Here is a 27745-nt window from a genome sequence, read left to right on the forward strand (position 1 = left end):
ACCAGCCATTTAAATTGCACACTTACGTGTAGGTGGCTGGAACCATATCACCAACTAATCCGTCAGTTCAGGACGCTTGGCTGTGTTCCCAGCGCGGCGTAGACGAAATTGCTAAAAACGGGCACATCAGCCCTTTAAAGTGCACACTTACGTGTAGGTGGGTCGATGGAACCATATCACCAACTAATCCGTCAGCTCAGGACGCTTTGCTGTGTTTCCAGCGCGACATAGACGAAATTGCTAAAAACGGGCACACCAGCCATTTAAATTGCACACTTACGTGTTGGTGGCTGGAACCATATCACCAACTAATCCGTCAGTTCAGGACGCTTGGCTGTGTTCCCAGCGCGACGTAGACGAAATTGCTAAAAACGGGCACATCAGCCCTTTAAAGTGCACACTTACGTGTTGGTGGCTCGATGGAACCATATCACCAACTAATCCGTCAGCTCAGGACGCTTTGCTGTGTTTCCAGCGCGACGTAGACGAAATTGCTAAAAACGGGCACATCAGCCGTTTAAATTGCACATTGTGTGTAGTTAGGTCGCTGGAACCATATCACCAACTAATCCGTCAGTTCAGGACGCTTGGCTGTGTTCCCAGCGCGACGTAGACGAAATTGCTAAAAACGGGCACACCAGCCATTTAAAGTGCACACTGCGTGTAGTTGGGTCGCTGGAACCATATCACCAACTAATCCGTCAGCTCAGGACGCTTTGCTGTGTTTCCAGCGTGACGTAGACGAAAGTGCTAAAAACGGGCACATCAGCCCTTTAAAGTGCACTCTGCCGGTAGCTGGATCGCTGGAACCATATCACTAGTGCCCTCATAATTTGCCCACGTCTCGTAAGCGTCATTTAACCTTATTTCTGAATGCACTCATACTGACCTCACACCCCTCAGGCCTCACCAGTGACTTCACTCACACAGACCTGGCGCCCCTCAGACCTCATGAGTGCACCCACAGGAGACTTCGTGAGGGTAAGACCTCATGAGTGCATTCACAGGAGACCTCATGAGGGTAAGAACCTCATGAGTGCACTGACGGATGGCCTGATCGCGGGCTTGCCTTCACTCACCCTCACCTCAAAGGCGTGAGGTGAGGGTGAGGGGCACTCATGAGGGCCCTCATGAGTGAGTTCGCCCAGCTATGCCCCTAGGAGCCCGTCCGCACGATCCGCTAGGGGCGCTACTCATCGGCACGCCACGATTGGACGATGGAAATTTGAATTCTTCGCAGAAGCGTATGTACGACTACCGTAGCAGACAAACAACAACTTTATTTTGACTTTGGAGAGTGGGGAGGCTCATCGCCAGAGGCGATACTCTACCCCATTGCTGGTGGGGATGTGGGGAATAAAATAACGAGCCCCTTCACAATAACGAACAAAGTCCGATGGTGTCCAGAAATATATGGTGTCCAGCACTGTTAAAAATATATCTCCCAGAATATACGCTTAAAAACCAACGCACAAAAATCCATGACGAAAACCCGAGACTGGGAAAAAGACGAAAAACAGACGACACAACACAAAGGAAGGAATCCACGGTTAAGGCTACGGTTTCACCGCAGCTACCTTGAATATATTTACTGGCTTCCTACGGCGGGGCGCCACCGTCCCGGTTTCCGTGGATGACCCCGTTAGGGAGAAACAGTTACGCGTGGGACAGCTGTCGACTGGACCCTTTGACCTTAGGTCTCCCCTTTATGGCATTGTAGGATTGTCTCGTAAAACTGTCGTGCAAGACGGCGAGTTGATTTTCGTGCTTTCGTGTTTTGAGTAGCACGGGTGGAGCTGCCGCGCGCGTAGCGTGTGACGAAGACTCTGCAAAAAATATAATATATTTGAGATATATAAAAATATATATCTCAAATGCAAAATGGTCAAACAACCGTCATAAAAAATGGACGCAAATACTAAATAACTGCAGTCAGCTGTGAAGAGTCTGTTCACGTGCCGATCGGTGGCAGTTTCAGAATCCCCCAAATCCACCCTACAGTTACTAGAGCAGTGGCGTAACCACGGGGGGGGGGGGGGGGGGCTTGGGGGGGCCCGAGCCCCCTACCTGCCACTGACCGAACCACGCAAATCGTGCAAATCCGAAGAGAAAATAATATATGGGGGGGGGGGGGGGGCAGTGTGACGATCGCGAAGGTTCTTACTGTTCATGGCGTCTATCTAAGCGGCACACTTCAATGGTTTCCAAAGTATGAGCTTTTCAAAATCCTTCCAATCTCGTGACACCACCTCATGGGCCTGTAGCTCTCGGCCAGGCGGCGTTGCGATCAGCGGACAACAGCGCCGCATGTGGAAGCAAATCGAAACAATGGTCCGCACTCAAGACTGTTTCGGTTTCGCGGGTTTCGCTCTGGCGCAAGCAAGCAATGTATCGCATCCTGCGTGGGTTTGAAAAGCCGGAGGCCATTGACGATTTTTTTCAGAGAATCACACCTTTCGAAGGGCCAGTTACTAGTCAATGTTTTCGACGTCGACGAAGCATCAGACGGTAACGAAATCGTCGTTAAAGCAAAGTGCATTTCGGAAGAAGTGAAGGACAGCGTGGTTTATAACGTCCGGTTCGAGGTGAGTCAGCGTCATCGTACGTAATGTTTGTTAACTGTACACCAAAATGATATACCTGATCAGAAAAACATTGAATGCACATTTTACCCGCACTGAAAGTTGATTTAACTCGATTTCGGTACCTCTCCATCACAGGTGTCCAAGTGCCCGTGAACAGTTTATGTTGCGTCGTGTACTTGTAAAGCGGGAATCGCGGGAAAATGTAAGCACGCGGCAGCAGCTGCTACCTGAACAAGGAAGCAGACGCAACATGTACGTGCAGCCACAAAAGAGGGGCAAGCCAAGCTCAAAGCCGCAGGCGTGACATGACAAAGGGTATCGCCGACTTATTTCCGAGTACGTATGTATAATGTGGACAATGTGCTTTCCTTTAGACAGGAGCTCGGGTGCAGACCTTAAAAACCTTTCATTTTAAAGCTGATGAAGCTACAGTCACCTCTGCTGCATCGTTGATCATTTGCCAATGATCTTTCTCTACCGAATGCTGCTGCTGTACCCTGCTGCATCGTTGGCTATTCTGTTAATGGTAATTATTCAGCATTTTATATGTTTCATCAACCAGTATTGTACCGTGTACCTAGTACGGTGCCTCAAAACAATGCTTTATTGGTCTTAAATAATAACAGCTAATAATAATAACAGGTAATAAACAGCTTCCATCTGATATATTTCTCCTTGATTGTGTAATGTTTACCTGTACAGGTATATCAACCAAATGTCTCCCCGCTGCAAAAACAAAACCGCCTGGTGATATCATTCACGCGTACCCAGCCATAGTTTGTCCAGTCGCTGAGGTCCTTGAGTCTGAACAGAGGGGGGCCTTACAGTGGGACTGTAAAGGGGTTCTGAATGGCATTTTCGACAATAAAGTAACGGGAGAGCAAACGGAGAATCTAGTCTCCTAAAGGTCATAAGAGGGACACGCACGGTGTTCCATTATAGCATTAAAAAAAAAAAAAAAGGCCATGGGGTAGCTTCATAGCGGGTCTCTAGGAGAACATAAGTAAGTAAGTAAGGTCATAAATAAGTAAGGTCATTGCTTTTTTCGAAGTAAACATCACATTGCACAAAGACCCTGGAACGTAGCAGTAAGAAGACCCGGCGGGAGTCGATGCCCACAGTAAACCTTTCATATTTCCCTCTAATCTGCATGCGTTATGTCAGAAAGTAATAACTGTTTGGCAGAATGTGTGATATATCCAAGTTAATTTCTACCGCAAGTTGTTTGGGTATAACTCTACATTATCTCCAGGTGGAATGCAGAGCGGAAACTTCGCGGCGTTTTTACGGTGTACAGACGCTTTCCACCTTTCTGTCTCCCAAGGGTTCCCGAGGAAGCGATAAAACCTTATTTTTTGACATTTTGGAATCTGTTATGGTAGCAACGACGCAACGATTTGGGTTGTGGTTTGCCGTGCGTTCGCAATCTGAAAGGCGGCATATTTAACCACGACACATGCTTGGCTGCCTGGCTGTGTGGACCAGTCACTAGTTCAGAAGAAGTGCAAGGGAGCAGGCGAGCTGGTACATGATAATACGAAGGGAACCCAGAGACAGGGGAAAGAAAACACGAAAACACACACGATCTCAGGACTCAGACTCAGACTCAGGACTCTTCAGACTCAGACTCAGGACTCTTCAGACTCAGACTCAGGACTCTTCAGACTCAGACTCAGGACTCTTCAGACTCAGACTCAGGACTCTTCAGACTCAGGACTCAGACTAGTTCAGGTTCAGGTTCAAATGTGCCTCATCCCTTTTGAATCAGGGCAGGTACGAGAGTACCACAGGCGCAGTACTAGACGGAAGTCTAGATGTAAAACAGAAATAAAACGAAAGGTCAGTTAGTTTGTCGTCGTGGGGCGTCGCTCGCGTTCCGTGATCCGGTCGTCTGGTTTCGTCTTGCTTCCGTCGTCCTGTTCGGCTTCGTAGTCGTCCGTCTTTTGCGTTTCTTTGGGAGATGCTATCCGACCTTCCCGTTGGTCCCGATGTGGCTGATGTTTGCAATACGTTAATTCTTTTTCATTCTTTTTCCCAAGCCTCCAGGTGTCTCTTTGTAGTTTCAATAATGTATGGCGGGGTGTCACTCTCAAAGCCTAGCAGTCTTTGGAGCGGTTCTGGTTTCGGTTTCGTTGGTAGTAGTGCCCGGCATGAATACATTATGTGGTGGAGGTCCTCGTCTTTGCCCGTCATGCAAAGTATGCATTCTGCGTTGTCGGTATATGGAAAAGTTCTTCAATGCGCTTCCTTGTGGGCAAATGATCCAGTTCGTGCTTGGAAGAGTAGGCCGCCTCGGTTGTCTCCCCTGTAGAATTGTTCCGTTGCGTGTTGATGTTTATTTCTTCTATGCATGTCCATGCTTTTCTTTTTCCCCATTGCTGCCTGCCAGCGCTCTTCCTCGGTTTGGTTCATCTCTTTTGATATTATTCTAGTCCATTCCCTTTCATTTTGCGCTTTCTGTCTCATTGTCCCTCTGCTGTAAATTTGGTCAATCTGGTTGATCCTCTTCACCCACCGGGTTTTGTGGCGTGTGTAGCGAATGTAACGGAAGACACGATTTATATAGCTGGTTTCTGGGCTTTGGATTAACCGTCCGAGGTATCTGGATTTGAAGCGAGCATCTCTGTGTGACAGAGCGAGCACAGTGTTTTTGTGTAGCAGATGGCCTCGTTTGCGTATGTTGCCACTGGTACTGTCGTCGATTTCCACAGCAGTCGGCCCACTGCATAAGGGTTGTAGGAGTGCCTACCGAAGTGCCGAGTTAGGCCTTTCTTCTGTCGAACCTTTCGCAGCGCAGTTTACACTCGTGTTCTGCCAAGTAATCCGTGGCATTCCCAATGGTAACACCGATACACGTATATATATCTGTAGATTGGATTTCTTTGTTCTGGATATAAAACCAATTTGGGTGTTGTTGGCCGTTCCGAACTTCATGAATTGTGTTTTCTCTATGTTAAATTTCATCCTATCTGCCGTGCCTCGCGCACTGCATAGTTCGAGGAGGTCCTGGAGCTCTTCGGCAGTTTCCGTTATTAGCACTATGTCGTCGGCGAAAGCGAGGGCCGTTATGATGGTTTCCTCGCTGACGGTTTCTCCGCGATGGTCACTGCTCCCGCTCCCGCTTGGGTCCCGATTGGCGCTCGCGTCGCCGGGCAAACTTGAGCGCAACAGGCCTATTGGACATCACAGTATAATCGTATTGTGAATGTCCAAATCAATTATGTTCGTTTTTTTTTTCAACTGCATGCTGCGGTGTGCACAAGTATTGTGTGTTGTCGCACCCAGGATCAGCGGGGGGGGGGGGGAGTAGGACGGGTTTTCGTATAGAGCCCCCCCCCCCCCTACCTTGGAGGTCTGGCTACGCCATCACTGTGCTAGAGTCATGTGGTATAGCCCCAATCAAGGCGAACTGCAAGCAAGGGTCTTGGCAACTAAACTCACAGGACCAAACTAGCCTAAACTATCCCAAACTAAACCGAAACCAAACTAAACCAACCTAACATAACCTGATCTAACCCGGCCCAAATTGCAATCAATCCGCCTCCGTGCTAGATGGTGAGGGGATTTTGAAACAGTTTATTTTTAATGGTGGATTATTAAACGGTGATCTCTAAGCGGGGATAGTAAGCGGTTTATTTTAGGAGATATATTTTTAACGGTGTATTTTTTGCTTTTTTTTGCATATGCCAGCAGCTACCGCACAAAATATGATCATATGTTAAAGAGCAATAAAATCGCGGTGACTGGAACAAATTTTTAAGCATTTAGTTGCAGATATATATAGGCTTGTGTCAATTTTTATACACCAAGCCAAAAAATCGCAGGGTTAACGTGGTGCTATCGTCGTCAATCACGCGCCGATAAGTTAGTTCAAGTCCGTGTCCTGCGTCGAAATTGCAATGAAAATTCTATAGATATAACAGATAAAACGATGACTCGAAGACACAGCAGTGAAGAATTACACATGAGAGGTGTTTGAAGCCCGAAGGACAAACTGAAAGTCGTTTATTGAGCCCAGCCGTTCGGTGTACCAAATGTGTACCATGTACCACCCACGCATTCGTTACCGCTGTGTCTTCGAGGCATCATCTACATTGAACGTTGATGTGTTTAGAAAACGATCAAAAACGAACTTAAATGCTTGACGTCAGCGGCAAGTTCTGTACCAGCCACTGATCTCGATCGCACCAGCCCACCAGCGCCATGGTAGACGATAGCAGACGACGCTAACCGTCGGGATTACGCTTTTGTCAACGGTACATTTGAAACTTAACGTCAGGTGAGATAAGGTTAAAATTTTAGCATTCAACTTCTATGCCCTAATCTACAATTTTATTGGTCTTTGGCGCGTTATCACTATTTACATGTTTTACATACCCCCCCCCCCCCCCTCCATCTCTCCTACCCTCGCCTCCACTTTCCTTCTTCCGTGTTCCATGCAATGAATGTAAACAATGTCCTACAATTGTTTTGAATGGGAGAATAAATCGTGGACTGTTCAAGCTTCTGATAATGCAGGTAGTCCAAGGGTCTACTTATAAGCAGTCCTTTAGAACGATTAGAAATGTGGTGCCTTGTGAATATTGATATTTGGATAGTCTCCTTTGTTTCATCTGTCTCTGTGTGTATGTGACCGTATCGTGACCGTATCTACCTCTGTGCTTTAGGATATTGACGAGTAAGAAAAGCGAAACCCTAGTACAGTATCTCAGGGGACATGCCAGAGTGGGTGTAAGATGGCAGACTCACTTCAGTGAAGAAAAACAAGGCTTCAACTGTACAAAACGGTAGGTCCTATCACGTCGTATGTCGTATAGTCTATAGGATTCGATAACGAAAGGAAAGTTAGGTAGCAGGCGAGCTGGTTGACGATCCATGACTCGAAAACCCGAGACAAGGTAGAAGACGATGACAGACACAACAACAAACAACACAATTTTTGTAGTATGTACATAGTACAGAAAGCGCAAATGCAAGCAAAATAACCAGAGGCTGCTCACCCAGCAATGTAACATGTGCTAGAATATGTCAAGTATGGGCTTCTTCTTCTTGCGATATTTTAATCTCGCTGATGATTTTCCCCCACTTGGAGCAGCAGTTTCCCAATGCACAAGTTAGAAAATTTCCCAAAGTGTGTTCAAATTGCCCAAATGTTCGGAATATATTCGAAATGTTCCTTCCGGGAATTATTTGTATTTGACTCGAAATTGAAGGAAACAGTCCGAACACAATTCTCGGTATCTGTAAGACATTCGTATTTGACTTGATTTCAAAATTTGCAATTTGCACCACTTCAATAGTGCTCATTGAAATGGACTTCCCCACCAGGGCTCGCTTGCACGAAACGAACCTAGCGTAAAATGTAACGAGTTTCCCACTTAGGGTCAGTTCTCACTTGGCGACGCCCGACGCGGCGTCATGCGCGGGCGGCGGAAGTAGAAGCGCATTTCCGCTGCCCCATCAGCGTGCACGATTTTCATGTTCCCACCACAGTGGCCTTGCGTCGTCCAAAGCAGATGAAAAATCAGGGGGCGTGGCCTTTCTGTGTCACCTAATTGGTTGCCAGCTGTCGTTCTCGGCAGCTCTCACCGACGTCGTGAAAGAAGTTCGGCAAGGCAGTTTTTTTGGCTCGACGTCTCTCCTCGACCGACTCCGGAAATGCGCGTCTATTTCTGCCGCCCGCTCACGACGCTGTGTCGGACATCGCCAAGTGAGAAATGGCCCTTAGTGTAGTGCCGGAGCTGTAAGTGGCTTGCACGAAACTTTTAGAACACTAAAGTGGTGGTGCTAGCTCCGCGCAAATTAGGACGCTGGCCAAGGGTCCTAGGAGTACCCTAAAGGCTGAGACACATGCACGACGAAATTTGCAACCCGTCGTGCGACGCAGCGCAAAGCATCCTGGGACTGATTCTGGGGAAATAGGTCATCGCAGCAGCGCTCTGCGACAAGTCGCAGCGCGACAAAACTGCTCAGATATCTCCGCGCCCGTCGGTGGGTTGTCGTGCGGATGTAGTGACGTCATGAACCAAGCAGCCAATGATGCTGCCTCTCTGGTAGATGCGATGGATCCGAGAAAAAATGGCGGACAGTGTGTGTTCTGAATGCGAACAGTGGCTGATTTAGTCGTGTTGCGCCTTGAAAGACACGTGAAATAAGGAATGAATTGTTCTCTTTTACTGTGAGCACATTTGGTTATGTTAAATAAAGTGTAAGCGAGTGTATCTCTGGCCGCGCTGTTCTAGCAACACGGCGGCTCAGAGCGACATGTCGTAAGGATGTCGCCACCCATGTGTCTGCTGATGCAGCACGCGACAACTCGTGACACGAAACTGGTCGTGCATTTTGTCGTACTTGTGTTTCGCCCTTAAACTACCGCACTAAAGCTTAGGACTAACATGTCAATCGCTATGAACCGTGTAGCGAGGATTCGTCGTCGGCACCAACTGTATCTCATAATACAGTACGCATTTTCCTCGCAATACTAACAACGTCTCATTTTTTAATGCTGTGGGTGCTGTACGTTTTGTGAGTTTCGTTAGCAACATCTCTCAAAATGGTCGCCGCGCGAGGTGCCTCTCACCGGCACTGCTGGTGGAGATAATCTCTCCATCATCAAGAAATTTGAGACATACTTTGGGCCAGAGGCTTTATTTTATTTAACGAAAGTGTGCTACAAGTGACCTAATGTGACCTAACTGTTTACGTGCAACGTCAGAAGCAGACGACTTCCCACAATCCAAACGTGCAGTGACGCATGACTTCCTGGGATGAACTCCGGAAGTTCTCTTTCTACCAATGAGTGCCCTCGGAAAACTGCTACTGCTCGTAGCCACGATCCACTTTAGAACACTTGACTTAAGGCGTTTGTCGAAGTGTTCGTGCAAGCCACTTAACTGCAACCCTAAACCTAGTGCACTAATGCATTAGCGCAACACTTGGTAAGTGTTACACTTAGGAAGGTTTCGTGCAAGTGGGCCCAGATAGGCAGATGAAATCCTTCCTAGCTATCCACAAAGCTATCCATCACAGAAATTGCTCCCTTTCCTCTTGGCGAGGAAGAGCTTGAAGGGGAGTACCATCCTTTATCATAGATGGGGAAGTTACCCGTGAAAAAGAACTCATTACGAGTTAAAGGGGTTGGGACACCTTCATAGATGTTGTTAATTACATCATGGACGCATTGTACTGCACGCCAGAATACTGAGGAAAAAAGAATTATTGTTCTACGTGTCATACTTAGCGAGATACAAGCACTCGACCACACTCCTGAGCGAAGCGCAGACGTCACAGAGGTCAGGGCTGAGTCCATTCCCATTGGCAGCCTTAAGCAAGTGACTTCTCGTGTGCTGCCTCATTGGTAGCAGCGCGCGCTGTGATATCAGAGCCCCATGAGTTTCGGTATTCACGGTGCCCATTTTCTCCGCTTCTATTACCCCCTTCGCTGTGAAATTTCCAATACAGGTTCACATCCGTGCAAAGAACCGTTTTTTACGTTTATCTGGCATAACCTGAGATGACCTGTCTCAACCCCTTTAAGTACCGTGTGAAAAATGTAACTAAGTTAATAACGAACTTCTTCTTCCTGAAATGTAACTCGTAGTTACGGAGTTACTTAAAAAAAACAAGTTACTTCCAAATTACTCCGGACAGAAAATAGCACTACACAGGTGCAGCGCATGCGAGCAGTTGAGTTCGACCTTGAATTGCCTGTGGAGGAGTGCAACACGCAGGTCGTTTATGTCCAACAATTCCAACGCTTTGCATCTTACTCCCCGTGGGTACACAATGGTTCAGCTTCATTTCAATGGCAGCCGTTCTTACTTCCTGAATAGAATACTGTCACTGATTGAATATCACATTTTATGGCATAAAATGCCATGAAAGAACCGGATGGAAAACAAGAAAATATGTGGACACGAGTAAAAAGTGAATTAATAGTAACTTGGAACTTAACTGAAGTTACTTTGGCAAAGTTACCTGAAAAAGAAACGAGTTCCTCTGAAAGTTACCACGACGCAAAAATACTGAGTTAAGTTACGAGTTGCCAAAAAATTTGAACTTAAGGGTGAACTGCATGGCACAACAAACTGTCCGAAAACTGTCCGAACTGAAATCGGGACTGAACTTTTTTCTCTGCATCACTTTTCTCTGCATCACCCGAATTTCGGCCGAAGACTTCTGGCCTTGGGGGAACATTGCCTTTCAACCATCCAGGTCAATGAGATAATCCCTGTATTCATAGGCGTAGAAGTCGCACACACGGCAACAGTCAACCCCATTGCTACGTCATCGTCGCTATGGTCCTCCTTCCGGCTGGATAGCCATTGGATGCTTCTACGTTTTCGGTTGGCGTCATTTCCCATTTCGGAGGAGAAACCTGCCGAATTCGGCACGGAATTCTGTTCTCCGAAAAAAGTTCTGTCCCGAATTCGGTTTGGAAAGAAATGAGACGCTTTTCGGGCCCCTATGCGGTTCACGCTTTAGTAACGAGTTACCTTGAACTCCGTTCTTTAGGTCTTCCAAAGTGTCAATCATTTGAACTATAGGAAGTATTCTAACACAAAATTTCTTTCTTCAGGGGACACAACAGATACAAGTGATTCAAAGAAGAACCCTTTTCTGCCGTAACTGGAACGAATGCGCACACACACGGAGGCGTAGTGAGTGTCTGACTTGGTCGATACGCCGTTCAGCAACATTCAGCTCACATTCTGTGAGCATCCGCGTTGGCATACAGTATTTTCTCGAATCTAAGACGACCTTGAATATAAGACAACCCCCCAAGTTTAGGGTACACGAATTTGGAAAAAAAAGTAAACATGGATTGGGAGACAGTATAGCAGTTGGAATCGATGCACAATGCCGTTTATTTATCATCACTTTCTACGTTACTGTGTTCTTTGTTGCCTACTGCCCACAGCTCATTGTCCTCCGTTCTGTCCAAAAAGTTAGAAAGACCATATTCCTTCATAGAGTGCACGACAACATCGTCAGGCACAATTGCGTGCAGTGTCCAAAATTCACTGCGCTGGCACAATTCTTGATCTCTCCGTGTTGTTTTAGCCACCTTGTAACACTTATTTCCGATACTTGAAACTGCCTTGCCTAAATTGTTTCTGTACTTACGAAAGTGTTAACTTTTCGTCCATATGCCGGAGACCAATGTTATGACAGTGAATGAATGCCGCTCCCATTTTTGCCCGTATTGCCGTATTTGCATCGCGCTGACACTACAACACGCGATATTGGTCGCGCCGTGCAATTGGCTGATCCCGTCGCCCGCTCCCGCCTCTCTCCTGTTGACCTCGTTGTGGCGCGCATACTGTAAACGTATTTTTATTCACGATGTATTAATTTTCGCGGTGTATTAATCATGCAGTCTCTCATTTGCGAAGCTCTTCGCGGGGCTCTTACCTTCCGCGGGATAAACGTGAAGCTTTGTTCGTGAGTACAATTTTTCGTGATTTTTTAGCGGTCGTGAAATTCGCAAAAATTAATACGTCGCGAATAAAAATATATTTACAGTATTCGAATCTTAGACGACCCCCTGATTTGGAACACTCGATTTGGAAAAAAAAAAAAAAGGAGGTCGCCTTATAATTAGGGAGGACTATAATACTTTTTCGGGTCAAACCCGATTCCACCCGGTTATTGCCCCCCCCGAACTGACCTCCGACGAATTCAGGTTAAACACGATTTCTCCCAGAATTCCAGTCACTATGAAATCCTCAAGTGACGTTTCCACTGAAGACAAACAAAGGTTGCCACGTGTAACACATGTAAGAATGGGTCACTTACGTTCCCAGCGATACACCCATATGTGTCAACACTGTCTATGCCTACGGGGATTACCGCTGGAAGGCCACGATCCCGCGAAAAAACAACAACAAAAAGCAAAACAAAAAAGAGAGATTAGGAAAGGACTTAATAGACAAGAGGAGGAACAAAAACACCCGATAACACCCGAAGTCACAGTTATCGCCCGATTTCTCCCCGAATTACAGATCGAAAAATAGCGCCCGATCCCCCCGAATCTGAGAAAGGCATTTAACCCGAAAAAGTCACTCCCTACTTATAATCGAGAAAATACGTTATCTTTATTTACGGTATCTTTATTTTTATATTTTAGTTCTGTATCATTTCAGGGACAAGAGGTGCTGGCTTCACACTAAAGAAGAGTCTTGAGATATCCGTTCATTCCAGTCGTCGTGTTGTCCAGCCCCTCGGATTCGCGACTGTCACAAATGGAGCTGACCCCAAAGTTCAGTAATGGTGTCTCGAATGTGAAATTGGCAGCCCCAGATGCCGCGTGCCTGCCAGAGCGGGGTCAGTTTCCGCTCCAGCAGCACTGCAGCGAGTCTGCATTAGGAGGTGAGCGACTTGGGGTAAATTTTCATGCTCGTGTGGAGAATACTTTACTGGAATATTTATTTTATTCATTTATTGTGGTGCTCCTAAGGCCTTGTGGCATTACATGAAGAAAGCATCACTGCGATGAAAATTATAAAATAGTAATAAAAAAAAGTAACAGGAAATGAATTAACACAGGAGAAAGTAATACAGTGTCACAAACAACTAGTTGCATAACAAGAAGTTGAACTGGTTGAACATATTCTTGAAGAACTCGTCCTAATAATATGAAGGCAATTGCCTCAGGACAACAGCCACCGATATTTCGAACAGAGAATTGTTCTTCTTCTGGGCACCGTCCACATCATTGACATGGTATTTAAATTGTTAGATACGACGCATTAAAGGAGCACTATGGTCACCCCACCACTTTTTTTCTCTCACACCTTTGAAAAATCGTTCTTCTCATAAAAGAGCGCATCGCAGAATGAGAGGACGTCGTGACGTACGCTACTACCCTCATGTGACCAGTGACGCACAGCTCAGACGTGTATAAGCAGCGTGAGGGCTGCAGAGAAAGAAACGGGGCACGGAGCCTCCAATACGTCACGAGAGCAAAGTGTCGTCACTTTTTTTTTTTTTTTTTGTATTAATCGGACTGCACAGCTATATCGCACCTGTCAGCGTCATTGTCATTGTCAGCTGACATGCCCATCATCAATGTATGTAAGTGATGCCACCGTAGTATTTTACGGTGGTGCGCCACATGGTAATTGTCTGTCGTCATTCATAGAACGTCCTACGACGACCTATTCGGCACTTTACCATCCTAAATTATTATACATGCCTGTAAATACATCTCATCATCATTAAATGTTTGTATTTGTTGCTACTCCGACTGCGGCATCCTTATTTCAAGAGTTTGGCGCATGAAGATGTCTTGGAGTGAGCTGCGGCCAGCTTCCACTTTCCTTCCACACTTGGCAACCCAGACGTTCCTTTTCTTCAGTCCCGCCTCGCACACCGCAGAGCGAAAATATTTTGCATGGTGACTCCTGGTGGACAACCAGACAGATGAGGCAGGATTTTGAGCAACGTGAAGTGTCACCTCATTGCTCCTTTAAAGCAGCACAGAAGTCATTTTTAACATCCCGTTTTCTTCCTATAAAACTGTTAAGTAGGCCAGTAAGATGCACAATGAGAAGTACCGTATTTTCACGCGTATTAGCCGCACCGCAGATAAGCCGCAGGACTCGTTTTCAGATACATTTTGAAAATGTTTTTGCAGATAAGCCGCCTCACAGATAAGCCGCGGGTAATACGACGCGACTGCTTTGTGCGCTAAACCAGTGATGCACAAACAAAATTAATAGAGACGCTCAACGCTCGTCGACGCCGTACTCCCTGCCAGCTGCCCTATTCTCGTACTATGAGGTCCACTCACTCCCACTGAAGGCCACAGTGACTGCTTCTGTCGTGGCATGCATGCAGTGATGGCCAGTAGTTAACTACATGTAGTTAAACTACCAGATTATAGTTAAAAAGTAGCTATCAACTACTTGCAGAAATGTAGTGTGCAACTACTATTTTGAGCAATTAACTACAATAGTTATGTTCACTGCAGGCACTAACTACTTCCGATTTTGCCGCAAGCTTTACAACACAGTTGCGCTTCCGACTTTTACCTTGAGCGACTTGTTTGCAGACCTCGGCAAAACTCACTCATGAGCACGCTCACTCATGCTCACTCACGCTCAATTGCGTGCTCACGTGACCCTGGGGGTGAGGGAAGATAAGGGGCAGGCATAAGACCGCAAGATGCTTTTGCGAACCAAGAGCTGAGCGGACGGTGAGTGAGCGTGAACGAGCTAGTCGAGAGTTGAGCGGACGGTGAGTGAGCGAGCTGAGAACTGGGTGGGTGGTGAGTGAACTTGACTGAGCTAGCTGAGAGCTGAGCGGACAGTGAGTGAGCATGAATGAGTGAACCGAGAGCTGAGCAGACGGTGAGTGAGCGTGAGTGAACAAGCAGAGAACTGTGTGGGTGGTGAGCGAACTTGAGTGAGCAAAAGTCAAAACTGCCGAGATCTGCTTGTTTGATGAGAACAGAGGTGCAGTGCAATTGTGCCGTGCATGTGTACGAAATCTTCACTTTTATCGCTGCTTGTGATTCATATTTGGGCGTCCAAAAACACTACAGAATGGGATTGGTGTTAATGGACAACGTTAAATAGTTAGAGACGTAGTTAAAATACATTGCAGTAGTAGTTTTATATACCTCCCCTGAAAAGTAGTTGAACTACTAGTTAGACTAGTCCATTGCAAAGCAGTTAGTAGTTATAGTTAAATTACTGTAGAAGTAGTTAGTGGCCATCACTGCATGCCTGTACAGCCCCACGTTCACAGTGAACCGCGCGGTGATGTCTGCACGCCAGAAACGTAACAAAAACCGTTTAGCATGTGTTGTTGGTGAGCGAAACATGCCATTGAGCAAGCTTGGCCCCGGGGAACTCGCTGTGAATGTAGCCCCAATAAAACATCGCCGTATCATTTTGGGTTCATGTGCTTAGATTGGGAGACCTCCACAACGGTATCGCCAATATACTTTTAATGGGCCGCGAGGGGCAAAGTTTGGGAACCACTGCACTAAGCAAACGTATTCATCAGACATTAAAAAAAAAGCATGCACATTACTTTAAAATGCCTCATTACGCCAGTTTGCATAATATTCTACTTTTCGAGGCTTATGTAAGGGGCATGATATGACTGGTAACACGTGGTGGTTACTAATGGAACATATTGATGTTTTCACCGAAATCTGCGGGATCGGCTGTGGTCATAGTAGCGAGTCTTCACTGTACAGATAAGTTGCAGTAGATCCCGACTAGTTCACTGAAAGGCGATCACGACTGCCACACGACGCTCTGCAGTGCGACTTTTCTTTGCCCTTTTTGTTTTCAATTCACCCTTTTTTACTTCACCCTTTAGGGGCAGCAGTTGGACTGTGCCACATTAAAGAAGAACCTCGGGACGACTCTTGGAATGAACATCCGACGGTAGAAGTGAAAACGGAGCCTTATGACACCGCAATTTTTGCGGAATGGGACCATACAGAACACAGCCACGGCTCCACATCAGAAGGTGATAGAAAAATGGTCATTTGACATATAGTCATAAAAATTGGAGCGGCAAGTTGTGCGAAATAAGAGTGGGATGGAACAGAAATGCTTCTTCATTCATTTTATCATTCTCTGACTTAGGCTTTTGCATTGTGGAGAAAATGTGCATCTTCTCTTTAACTAACAAACTAACAAAAGTATGTCTGCTGCGTGGCAGTTCAGAAGGTACCGATAAAATGTCCAAGAATTGTGGGTTGAATGTATTAATACGTGAACTTCTATCTCATCGCGTTCTTCGCAGTGCATGAGCACCACAGCGCTGCTCGTGCTTGTGCAATAAGCAGTTCTTTAGTGCTCACGCGCTGCTAGTAATGCGATGACGTAGAAGCTCATGTATTAATACTTTAAATTCACAATTCTTGTACATTTTATCGGTACCTTCTTATAATTACGAATTCAGCTGGTCGTTCTGGTGCAAGAAAAGCGCCCATGTCCTACTGGTTCTGAATGCTACACGCATCCTGTTTTCCGCGGTTGTTCGCGTGCAACATGCGTTTGCGAGCGCTGCATCAGTGCAGGTCAGGCAACACCGAGGATGTCGGTGGCGTGGAACGGTACACCCACTCTCCAGTTCCGATTCTGCTCCTTCTCACCCTCCTTTCCACTCGCTCAACGTGGCTGCCATGGCATCTGCAGTAGATCCACCTGTTGGCGGATCTAGTGCTGAAGTACTACTACTTCGTACTGAACTACAAGTTCGTCGAGTTCAGACAACTCAAGCAGTAGCAGTAGTTACACCCAGGTTTACACTGAGGCATTTTGCAGATTTTTTGTCCAAGTAGTCATCTTGCGACCACGGCTCCATCTACCACACCAGTTGCATGAGTTCTCCCGCTACCAGTGTTGCCCGTGCGGCGCAGCGATGGTTGAACGCGGTTTTGGATTTTTGGCCGACACTGGCACCGTCTAGAGTGATCGGCTGGGCAGATCGGTGTAAGCAACACTGGTACGGCTTTCATGTGCAGGCCCTGCACCGGCTCGCTGCACTGGCGTGGGGTCGAACGACCAGCTGAGTTCGCTAAATCTTTATCGTTTGAGGTTGCTTGCCTGCGACAATTCGCTGAGCAAGTATTGCTGTCTTGGCTGTGCGACAGGAACCCATCTCAATCCTGACTGTCCCATTTGTGAACTTTCAGACGCAACAGCAAGCACTCTCACACTCCATGTCAAGGAGGAACCCACGGACGTTTGTGATCCAACGTTGCCGACGGGCCTGAAGTGCGACCTCGGTCCAGATACGTTCTCCCAGTCCGTGAGTGCCAAGAACCATAGTGTGGAGCACACCGGCGAGATGCCCTACAGGTGTGGCTACTGTCCTGCAGCATTCAGCCGCGAGGAATCCTTCCGGCGACACGCATGGACGCACGCAGGCGAGAAGCCTTACAAGTGCGATATTTGTTCCGCAGCGTTCAGCCGGAATGCGCTGCTACGCAAGCACAGTCAGACACACTCTGCCAAGAAGCCCTACAAGTGCGGTCACTGTCCTGCAGCATTCAGCCGTGAGGAGGACTTCCGGCTACACACGTGGACACACACCGGCGAGAAGCCGTACAAGTGCGATATTTGTTCCGCGGTCTTCAGCAGGAACTCGCTGCTACGTGAACACAGTCGGGCACACACGGGTGAGAGGCCGTACAAGTGCAATCTTTGCCCGGAAGAGTTCACCCAGGCAAGGCACCTGCGACGTCACAAATGGACACACGTGGGAGAGAAGCCACAGGAGAGGAACCTCGGTCCTCCCGTGCTACAGTCACAGGTCGGGCCAAGCTTGGCAACAGTTTGGCTGACCTATAGCTCGCCTTTGTTAGCACCATGCTGGCCAACCAGCTCGTTTCTTAGTACGGGTCTATACACTGGCCAGTGAGTTGCCAAGCGTTGGTCAGCCTGCATTGGGTGGCAAGCTTGGGCCAAGTTACAGACCTAAAGCAGTCCTGTGGCGTCACTCATATTCATACTCAATTGTCTTGCGGCGTGAGCTAACGATTTATCGTTCTTTGTTTGTTGCTCTAATTTCCCACAACGGACATTGGGCACAGCGTTTTAAAGCACAAAAATTCCTCACAACTGAAGACGTGCGAAACAATGGAGAGGGGGAATCAAAGAGCTCGCCAGGTTCCCAAGACCATTGGGACCAAACAGCTTACAAAGAAAAGCACGTGCGCATGCACACACACACACAGGTGCCATGCAACACAAGTGTGATCTCTGTCCTGCAGAGTTCAGCCTTGGCAGACACCATTCATGCTTCCATTTTGGGTCTCTTCCTTTTCTTGGTCTTTATAAAGACTTGTCAAACTTTCTAACTAAAGAGTGTATGCTTTATGCAGACGACACAAATTGAGGACTGTTTTGAGAGGCCAACATTGTTCTGGAAAAACTATCATTATGGTTGTCATCAAATAAATAGGCCTAAAATTTTTCTTAATCTAAGTACCTTATATTCCATCCCCATCAGAAATGTTTAAATATCGATAACTTAAGTGTTTCCTTTTTATCTCAAGAGCTGATTCAACAAATGCGCTTGCACGAAGGTCTTAGATGGCGCAAACACGATGCTGATGCATAATGTAAAACCCCGAGACTAGGGAACACGAAAGGACAGACACAACACGAAGTCTCAAAAGAGACTTCTATATGAACTAAAGGGCACAGACTGACCGGTGCACGATGATGAAAGAATGAATAGCCGAGAGACACCGAAGACGCAGACAAGCATGAAAAAGTTCTCAAATACAGTAATGGTTTAATAACAGGAAGCCTCCTAAATACCTTTCTCCCTTTCATCCTCTCTAGCTCTCCTTCCCCTCCAGGAGGTGTTAGGTGTCTAGGAGGCTTCTTGTAATCAAAGGAGCTTGGAAAGCACTTCAATCACTACCATTTTTTTAAACCAAGCGGTTCGTATGCCTATTAAAATGCGCCATGCGAAGTAATTTCATCAACAGATGCACAAATATCGCAGAAATTGATTTTGAAAATCGCGACCGTGTGCAACAGTGGCAATGCCCGGTACGAGCCATCAAGTCACTCGCGTCATTTTGACGTCGGGAAAGTGAAAGTGCTGATTGGTTTAGTGGAACGTCGTCTGCTATTTTTCACTCTGAACCCTGCCGCAGAAGGGGTGGAAGAGGTTTCGTTTTGCTTTTTGTTTGATTTATCAGATACAGTAAACAAACATTGGTCTGCAGATACCATTCAAGGTTAGGCCGTGAGATTGTGGAGGCGATCCTCATTGAACTCCCCGAGCAAAGTTAACCAAAAATGGGTCAACCTGTCGCTTCACCTCGCTTTTTTCTCCCGCAACCTTCCGGACTAGGTGGACTATGAAAATAAACTTCATGTGCCAGTTAAACGCTGTTCTGTCCATGTCTGTGTTTTGTATGGTGTTCGTTATCGTGGTGACTTGTTGTTCTGTTGTTGGCGGCAATAAATAAAAACACAGTGCAGCACTAAGCGCAGCTTCAGTTCATAGAACATGAATTTCAAAAACCAGGACCAGGAATATCGAGGTCCTTCCTTATTCATCACTTAACAGGGAGAATGCAGGAAAAAAGAAAAGAAAGTAAGAAAAGAAAACCGGGCAGCACTGACCCAGAAAGAAGTGCCGTCGCCGCTTTCCACTTTTATTACGTGACCGATGACGTTTTTTCCTTCTCCTCCTCGTTCAACCCTGAAGGAGTCGAGCAGGAACGCGCGCTGCGATGTTCAAGTGTTTTTTTTTTTCTATGAAAAATATCGCATACAGAGAAAATTTTTGTGTTAATCATCAGGTTAAGTTACCTGCTTCCACAAAGCGTTCTGAACGGAAAATTTTTGAGATGGCTTTGTGAGTTCCTTTAAGCTATTACTGTGTTTGAGAACTTTTTCGTGTTTATCTGCATACCCAGTGTCTCTCAGTTACCTTTCATCTATATACGTCGTTCAGAGCTAGGCATTTTCTTGCTATACTTACCTTCCTACAAATTTACATCTGTTCATTGAATCACATTTAGGTTACGCATTACACGTGTGCGGGTTAACGTATCGAGCTGCCCTTCAACCTCAACCGCTTCCAATAGCACAGAGAAGAGCTCCGCGGAGCATGCTAAGGATTCTAACAGGCAAAAAATGGGAGAAATCTAGCACTCGCAAGTGAATAAAATAAGTATGTAAAGAGATTGAAACATCTATTTTACTGAAAAACAAGCTTTTCAAAAAAGAGAATACAAAAGAAAGCGGTGTACAGTATGAGCGTTACCGTAGGCTAAAAAACTGATGATCCTACTGTACATCGCTTTCCTTTGTATTTTCTTTTTCGTGCCCTCAGTCCTTTTTAATGAGAATTTGTATTTCCTTCTCACCACCTTCTTTGTCCCCTTTCTCTGATGTACATTAGTATAAATATCTCTACCAAGCGTTCAATGCATCGCACCTGATGAAAGACGGACTCCGTCCGAAAGCTTGTTTTTCAGTAAAATAAATGTTTCAATCTCTTTAAATACCTATTTCATACTAAGGATTCCTTCGTACAAACCACATACTGTTTTATCTGTTGTTGTTAATGGACATTTTCACTTTTGTAAGCGTAAGGTTTCCTTGCTTATCCATCGATTAGTTTGTGCGGAACCAAGCGCCCTCTTATACCGCGTGCGGAAATCTCTCGAATTTCGCCACGTTGGAGGCGCCACCGCGACCCGAGCGATACACACGACTCTCGTGCACCAGTTCTGCTGCGAGTCATGAATGACACGTGCTGTTCCACTGTGTTACCATAATTTCATGTGTATTAGCAACGGCTTACGCGCAATTTTTTTTTCCCACAGGCGCTCTGTGGCTTATCTGATGACTATTTTTTTCTGTTATTTCCTCCATACACCAGTTTTAACAAAAGAGCCAACAGTGTCTCTGGAACAGCACTGCCCTGCCGATGCACAAACAGTGCGTAACATTCTACATTCGAGTAAATTGATCTTCCTGGTGCATTCCCCTAAGCAAGCTTTAATGAAAGAGGTGATAGTGATTTATGTCTTCTGAAGACCACTGACCCATCAATCCATGAGAAGCTCCCAACAAGGGCACAACTGTTGGTAGAACTCTTGAGCTGACCCCGGAGTATGGACCCCAGGGTTTATGCCCTTCTCTATGGTCTCCTTTGTCGCGCAAATCAGTCATCTCGTATTGCCCGCGGCTTATCTGCCAGAAAATTTTCAAAACTTTCCTAGAAACACATTCTGCGGCTTATCTGCGGTGCGGCTTATATGCGTGAAATTACGGTACATACGTGGTGAGACGAGGCGTTTAGAGAGGAATTCGAACCACGTGCGAGCGCTTCAAGTGCCTCCATGCCGCAAGTGCTGCATTGAAAGCATTAGTGGGGCGCGGTAATCGTTCCGCTGTCATTGCACTCCTTTGTCATCCCTCCCTAGGACATATTTAGGCAGTTCAGTACAGTTTGTGTGAGAACTACAGGGTTTGCCAAGCTAAACATCGAATCGGAGAACAAGGAGCAGTCTAAACAAGGACAACGACACAAGAAGACACACAAACAGAGGCTCCACTATCAACAAGTTTTTACTGAACAACACAAGCACATTTATAACCAATGGTAAGGACGGGAAAAGGGGGCAAAACGGAAGACACGTGGGGCCATATAAACACGAGGAACAATCAGATCTAACTACTCACTTCCAGCCTTCAGTCTGCATTCCAAGAACCCAAACTCTTCCCTAGTTAGCGATATTGACGGCTCACTGACACATTTATCAGACCCATACTTCATTATCAAAAAGGCCTCGAAAATTTCTCTTTCATTTTTGGAGTTAAATCGTCCTCTAATCTTTGTTCTCGGAAACTCCGGAGCGCAACCGCAGACCCTGACGTGTTCATGCAAGGTACCCCCGCCTGTCTTATTTACACAATTCTTATGCTCCATTAAGCGTTCATTTAGGCACCGGCCAGATTGGCCCACATAAACCTTATCACACGAAAGTGGACATCGAAGTTTGTAAAGAAGATAAAACAAATAAGAACAGTGTCGGGAAGCTAAAGTAGACGTTAGAGGACGTATGACGGCCCAAAAATTTTACGTCGGTACTGCCACTTGGCCCACTTCTCTGCGGATAAATCGTGAAAGTTAAAAAACCGCCGCTGCCTAACATTTCCAATCGGCTATACCATTGTTTCAGCTTCTTTCCGTCGGACGTCGAAACGGTTGAATGCGGCATTGCACAGTACGAGTCTACATTCAGTTCCACTTGTTCACTTGGTTTTGATGTCGTCTGCAACGCCGCGTACGACCGCAGAGGAACAGACGAAGTAGAAGTATCGACATAAAATTTTTGGGCTTAATACGCAGGGTGTCGAACCGAAACGTTGTTTCGTTCCGGTTTTCGTTCCGGTTACATCATAAACGATCCGGTACTGGTTCTGCTCCGGAGCAAAAAAATAACGGTTCATACCGGTTTTTAACCGGTTCCGCTTCTGCTAGGAATATTCATGCCCACAAAAAAAAATCAATGTTACAAAATGTAAACCCTTATATTCCGCATACATGGTATTTAATATGAATAGACAGCTGTGAAATTGGTAGCTCCTGGTTCCTGTAGGTTACTGTCTGTTCAAATGGGCTTTCTCCTTTCTTGAAGCACATGCTACAAACGGACTTGTTTGTCGTGATGTCATAAGTAAAGTACTTTCTTGCTGGATTGGTGCGATCGCGTCCCATCCGAATGTCTGTTGCTACTGTCTAGCCAGCAAGCACCACCGCACGAGAAGGACGCAAATCGAGGAACACCTTCACTCACAAACGCGCTCGACGGCTTCGTTTTATTTTCTTCGTGTCCTGTCCACAAAAGAGTTGCCACTTCGCACGGGCTTGCCCTCGCGTATACGTAAATGTATTCAACTTAGCTGCTCTCCAACAAGGGACGCGTTGCGCAACATTACCGATAAAGAAGCAGTCATGCAGCCCCCTTGGGGTCGCTGGAGTTGAGGAGAGTTTGCGGGGATCGAATTAAAACGAACACTACGGCACATTGCTAGAGTGTCACATGTACCTCTAAGTCTGTGTGCGTGCGCCAACGATAAACCATTACAAAGGGAGCCTAAGGGTCATAGTATACCGACATACATTCCACGGTAACCGTAACCCTCGTATAGTATCCATGACATTACTTCAGAGCACAAGACGTCTGTTTCACTCGCCTATCCGTAGTCCAAACCGGCGAAGTTTTTTCTTGGATCGAAAACCGTTATATATATTTTTCGGTTTCCCTCCTGAGCGAAAAAAACGTATACGGTTTCGATTCCGTTCCGGTTCGCACCAAAATAGCGTTTTTTTTCGGTTTTCGGTTCCGGTTTTCGGTTCGCTCCGACACCCTGTTAATACGTCCTCTAACATTTACTTTAGCTTCCCGACACTGTTCTTATTTGTTTTATCTTCATTGCAAACCCTGAAGTTTATTTCGGCACACCTTGTATGCAGCGGAAACATATCGAACAAAACTGACACTATCGATGGTCAGTTGCCGTTAAACTATACAGCCGTTTCTTGTATCGACGTACGTTAACAATAGTTTTCCCTTGAGTGCTACGCGTGTAGGAGGTTTTCTGTCATACTTCTGCTCATTGAGTGTGAAGGATAATGGCACCACAAATTCATAAAGAATCAGTCTTTCACGTGGCACGCATGAGATATCATATCTTTGAAGTGCCGTGAACACACGTTTGCTCTCTCAATGCTTAAATCACCTTTTCTCTTGATGGTCAGAAGCCATTTCTGTGTCAGGAAAACTGTGGAGGGTGACTGTAAAATGTATATTATGTGACACGTTTGCCCAAGTATGAAGTGTTCTCACACAAAAACTTCGCTTCACTTTTGAAGCACTCGTGCTTGGTTTGTGTTCCCTCTAGAACCATTCCCTTCACCACAAAAATAACATAGTGGAACTGCACATGTTTGAAGCACAGCGGACGGTAGAACCGTTGTACGACAGGTTTGTGTAAGGCTCCAACCGAGTTGGCACCCTCAAAGGTGGCGGAAACGGAATTCCGATAGGTTCAGGGTCACTTCATTCCTTTTGAAACAGGGCAGTATCCTAAGACTAGACAAAAAAAAAACTGTCTTGAAAAAGAGGGTTTAACGACAGCATTGTTCGGGAGATGTCGCTGGTTTTCGGGTTCCCTTTGTTGATTCCAATATGTTTGACTTGGCTACCGGCTTGACCATGGGCTTCATGTCTTCATGCCTTTTGTCCCTGTTTGGTTATGAGTTCCGGTTTTGGAATGTGCAGTCCGTAGGGGCTCTCCTCCTAGTTAATGCAGTAACGTTCTTTGAGTAGGTTGACTCTGGCTATCTGTTGTGTTGCTTTCTCCCAAGTTAGTAGAAGACGTTTCGTTTTCAGGATGATCTCCTCGCTGGTTGGTCTCCTTTGTACAATTTCTCGGGGGCCAGAGCCAACTTGTTTGCTGCGTAATTGCTCATACTGTCCTTTTTCCTTACAGTTGAGTGCCAGATATCTTCTTTTATGAGGTTCATCTCCTTTCTTATTTTCCTGTTCCATTCATACTCGTTTTTGGCCAGTTGCCTGTTGGTGTTCTTGCTGTAGATTCGGTGAATATGATTGATTCTTTTTATCCATTTAGTGCGGACGTTTGTGTACCGGAGGTAGCGAAATATTTGTGTTATAAGTGTCATTGGGCCTGTGGGCTAGCCTACCTAGGTACCGGCTCTTTGATCACGCTTCCCGGAACGGATACGTTAACCGGCCCTGGATAGCAGGACTTGGTATAGCAAAGGAGCCATGGAGAATCTACCTCCCAATCTCTTGTTGTTGTCGCTCCTGTCGTTTCATTGTATCATTGGCATACGTGGCAGCAGGCACTGCAATTGCCTTCCATAGGAAGTTTGCCGACGTTGTATGCTTGGTAGGAGTGACGCGATAGATGCCAAATTTGGCCCTTTTTTATTATTATTATTATTCTGTGGATGATTTTTAGCTCGTGTTGGTGTAAGTAGTCCTTTCTGTTTTCGATCATTACTCCTACGTAGGGGTACGAATCGGTGAACCCCAGCTCGAAATTTTGGAAGTGAAATGTTCGGTAGGTGATGAAGCGAATTTCATTATTTTTTATTTCTCCTGGCCAAAGCGAACGCCTTCAGCGTTTCCCATATTCGAGCACGGGTTGAGAAGGTTCTGCATGTCTTCCGCAGTGTTCGTAATCGAGGTGATGTCGTCTGCAAAGGCTAGGGTCGTTACACACGTGTTCTCTCTGCTTCCGTCTGTGTTCTTTTTTTTCTTCTTTTTTCTTTTTTTGCGTGTGTTAGGTACATCCCTTTCTTGGTAGAGTCCAGTTCGACAAGGACGTCGTTAATGAAAATATTAAATAGTGTTAGGGTTCGTGGAGAACTTTTTGAACTTGTCTACTTCCCAGCAAAAGCGTGCGTAGCAGGCCAGAAAACTACAGAATGTGCATATGTTCCAGTATGGGGATTCCAGTCGGCCTTTGTCATTTTTGTCACTGCGGTTCTGTGTGTCAAACAAAATATACCAAGAGCTAAGGTCAATGTTCAGTGTTGTAACAGTTTTTTTTTTCTCATCAGTACTATAACGATGTCTCACTTATTTATAGAATGGTTTTTGTACTAGCAGTTCTATCTTACCTCTTAAAATCCAGTTATTATATTCTACGCGCGCTAAACACAAGTTGTATCGAATGTATGAATATGTGGAATGCGAGGAATATATGAATGCATGAATATATGTATGACATGAGTGTTATGTGTGAGTTTCAAACTTTCATCTCATATCATCTGACCGCTTGACTTTTGTCTCTCACATACGTGATATACCTGCCACTGGAACCAAAAACTATTTTGTATGTGGTTCCTACATAACCGGTAGCATCCCACACAAAGTCAACACCATCCACACAGGTGCGATCACCTTGTAACATACTTTAGCACCTTTTAACGAATGCCTGCACAGGAGACGAATCAAATCTCGAACCTCTCTCAGACTCGCACGACGTGAAACCACCGTTGGTATACGACACACAAATTAGAGCGAAGGGCTTCAGTAGCTATTGGACTATTCTGCCCTGATGCGGTGTTGCACACTTGTACATTTGGATTGCCAAGACCAGTGTAGACAGGAATTTTGACTAGTTTTTATTTTGTTAAATTCTTGTTGTCCCGATCTAAGATAAAAAGGAAGAGGGAAAGACAGCTATATAGGTGACGAACAAATATTTGATCGAGAACAGCAAAAGACCAAAACAAAATCTGGCTTGCAACAAAGGAATGACTTGGCAGTGTTTCCCTTGGAAAGCACGCAGGAGATTTTCTTTTCAGAACTTCGCGACTTCTACGTTTCGCAGTGCAGAAGCTTTTGTCAAGTTTCACACCTTTTGAGCGTTCTAAGTAGCGCATTTCAACACCTTCGCAATATGTGAGGCACTGACAGCGGCATTTCATCCAGGAACACTGCGAAGCACGCGTAGAAAAGCCTGCGCCTGCCGCGCCGGATAGTGCCGTATCCCAACTAGAGCTCCGCCGCAGCGCCACCTACAGTTCGATCTCGAGGCGAGAGCTTTCATCACAATGTGTACAGTTATTTATATTATGTTTTGTTGTGTATTAGGTACTGAAGCCAGTAGTTGTATATTATTCGCATTCTTTATGTGGACTGTGTATCAATGTACCTTGTGCTAGTAATTCTTTGTTTCTCATGTTAATTTAGTGTCTTACGCGCGGGATGCGCCTAGCACGGTATTTGCTCTATTTTTCTGTGTATATTCCATGACTGCATCAGAGGCGAGGCGTAGCACTGTTACCTTATATTCTGTAATGTATGTGAGTATGAATAAAAAATTCTGACTACTGCGGCATCACAAACAGATGCACACACGTGCGATTTCTGTCTTGCAGTGTTCAGCCTGAGCACGAACCTGCAGCATCGCAAATGGGCGCACACAGGAGGGAAAGCCACACAAGTGTGATCTTTGTCCTGCAGAGTTCAGTGTGAGTAGGAACGTTCAACATCGTAAACGGACGCACACAGGAGAGAAGCCACACAGATGTGATCTCTGTCCTGCAGTACTAAGCTTCAGCACGAACCTGCAGCATCGCAGACGGGCGATCTAAATGCAGGAAAGAAGTCATACGTGTGATCTAGGCGCCGCATGTTCAGCCTGGGCACGAACCTGCAGCATCGCAGACGGGCGCACACAGGAAAGAAGCCACACCTGTGCAATCAAGGCGCTGCAGAGTTCAGCTTAAGCATGATCCTGCAGCATCGCAAACGGGCGCACACGGGAAAGAAGCCATAGAATTGTGACATAGGTGCCGCATAGTTCAGCTTGAGCACGAACCTGCAGCATCGCACACGGGTGCACACGAGAAAGAAGCCATACAAGTGTGATCTAGGCGCCACATAGCTCAGCCTGAGCATGAACCTGCAGCATCGCGCACGGGCGCTCACGGAAAAGAAGCCATAGAAGTGTGACCTAGGTGCCGCATAGTTCAGCTTGAGCACGAACCTGCAGCATCGCACACGGGTGCACACGAGAAAGAAGCCATACAAGTGTGATCTAGGCGCCACATAGCTAAGCCTGAGCATGAACCTGCAGCATCGCGCACGGGCGCTCACGGAGAAGAAG

At 46.1% G+C, this 27745-nt stretch overlaps 1 protein-coding gene across 3 annotated transcripts; it reads left to right on the plus strand.

The window, feature by feature from the left end:
• Positions 1–2355: 2355 nt before the first annotated feature.
• LOC135391400 (zinc finger protein 501-like) lies at positions 2356–26966 on the plus strand. Of its 3 annotated transcripts, XM_064621656.1 has the most exons (8): positions 2356–2585; positions 2721–2921; positions 3003–3111; positions 7253–7372; positions 11164–11245; positions 12731–12956; positions 15921–16073; positions 17248–26966. In XM_064621656.1, exons 6-8 carry the CDS (start codon positions 12830–12832, stop codon positions 17973–17975), a joined length of 1008 nt encoding a protein of 335 aa, XP_064477726.1. In that variant the 5' UTR covers positions 2356–2585; positions 2721–2921; positions 3003–3111; positions 7253–7372; positions 11164–11245; positions 12731–12829; the 3' UTR covers positions 17976–26966. The 3 variants fall into 3 exon arrangements, with proteins under 3 accessions (XP_064477726.1, XP_064477727.1, XP_064477725.1); XM_064621657.1 differs by lacking the exons at positions 2356–2585; positions 2721–2921; positions 3003–3111 and adding an exon at positions 6993–7103 and having other exon boundaries at positions 11164–11298; XM_064621655.1 differs by lacking the exons at positions 2356–2585; positions 2721–2921; positions 3003–3111 and adding an exon at positions 6993–7103.
• The last annotated feature ends 779 nt before the right edge of the window (positions 26967–27745 follow it).

Source organism: Ornithodoros turicata, chromosome 4, assembly GCF_037126465.1.
Source record: "Ornithodoros turicata isolate Travis chromosome 4, ASM3712646v1, whole genome shotgun sequence".
Taxonomy (NCBI): Eukaryota; Metazoa; Arthropoda; class Arachnida; order Ixodida; family Argasidae; genus Ornithodoros; species Ornithodoros turicata.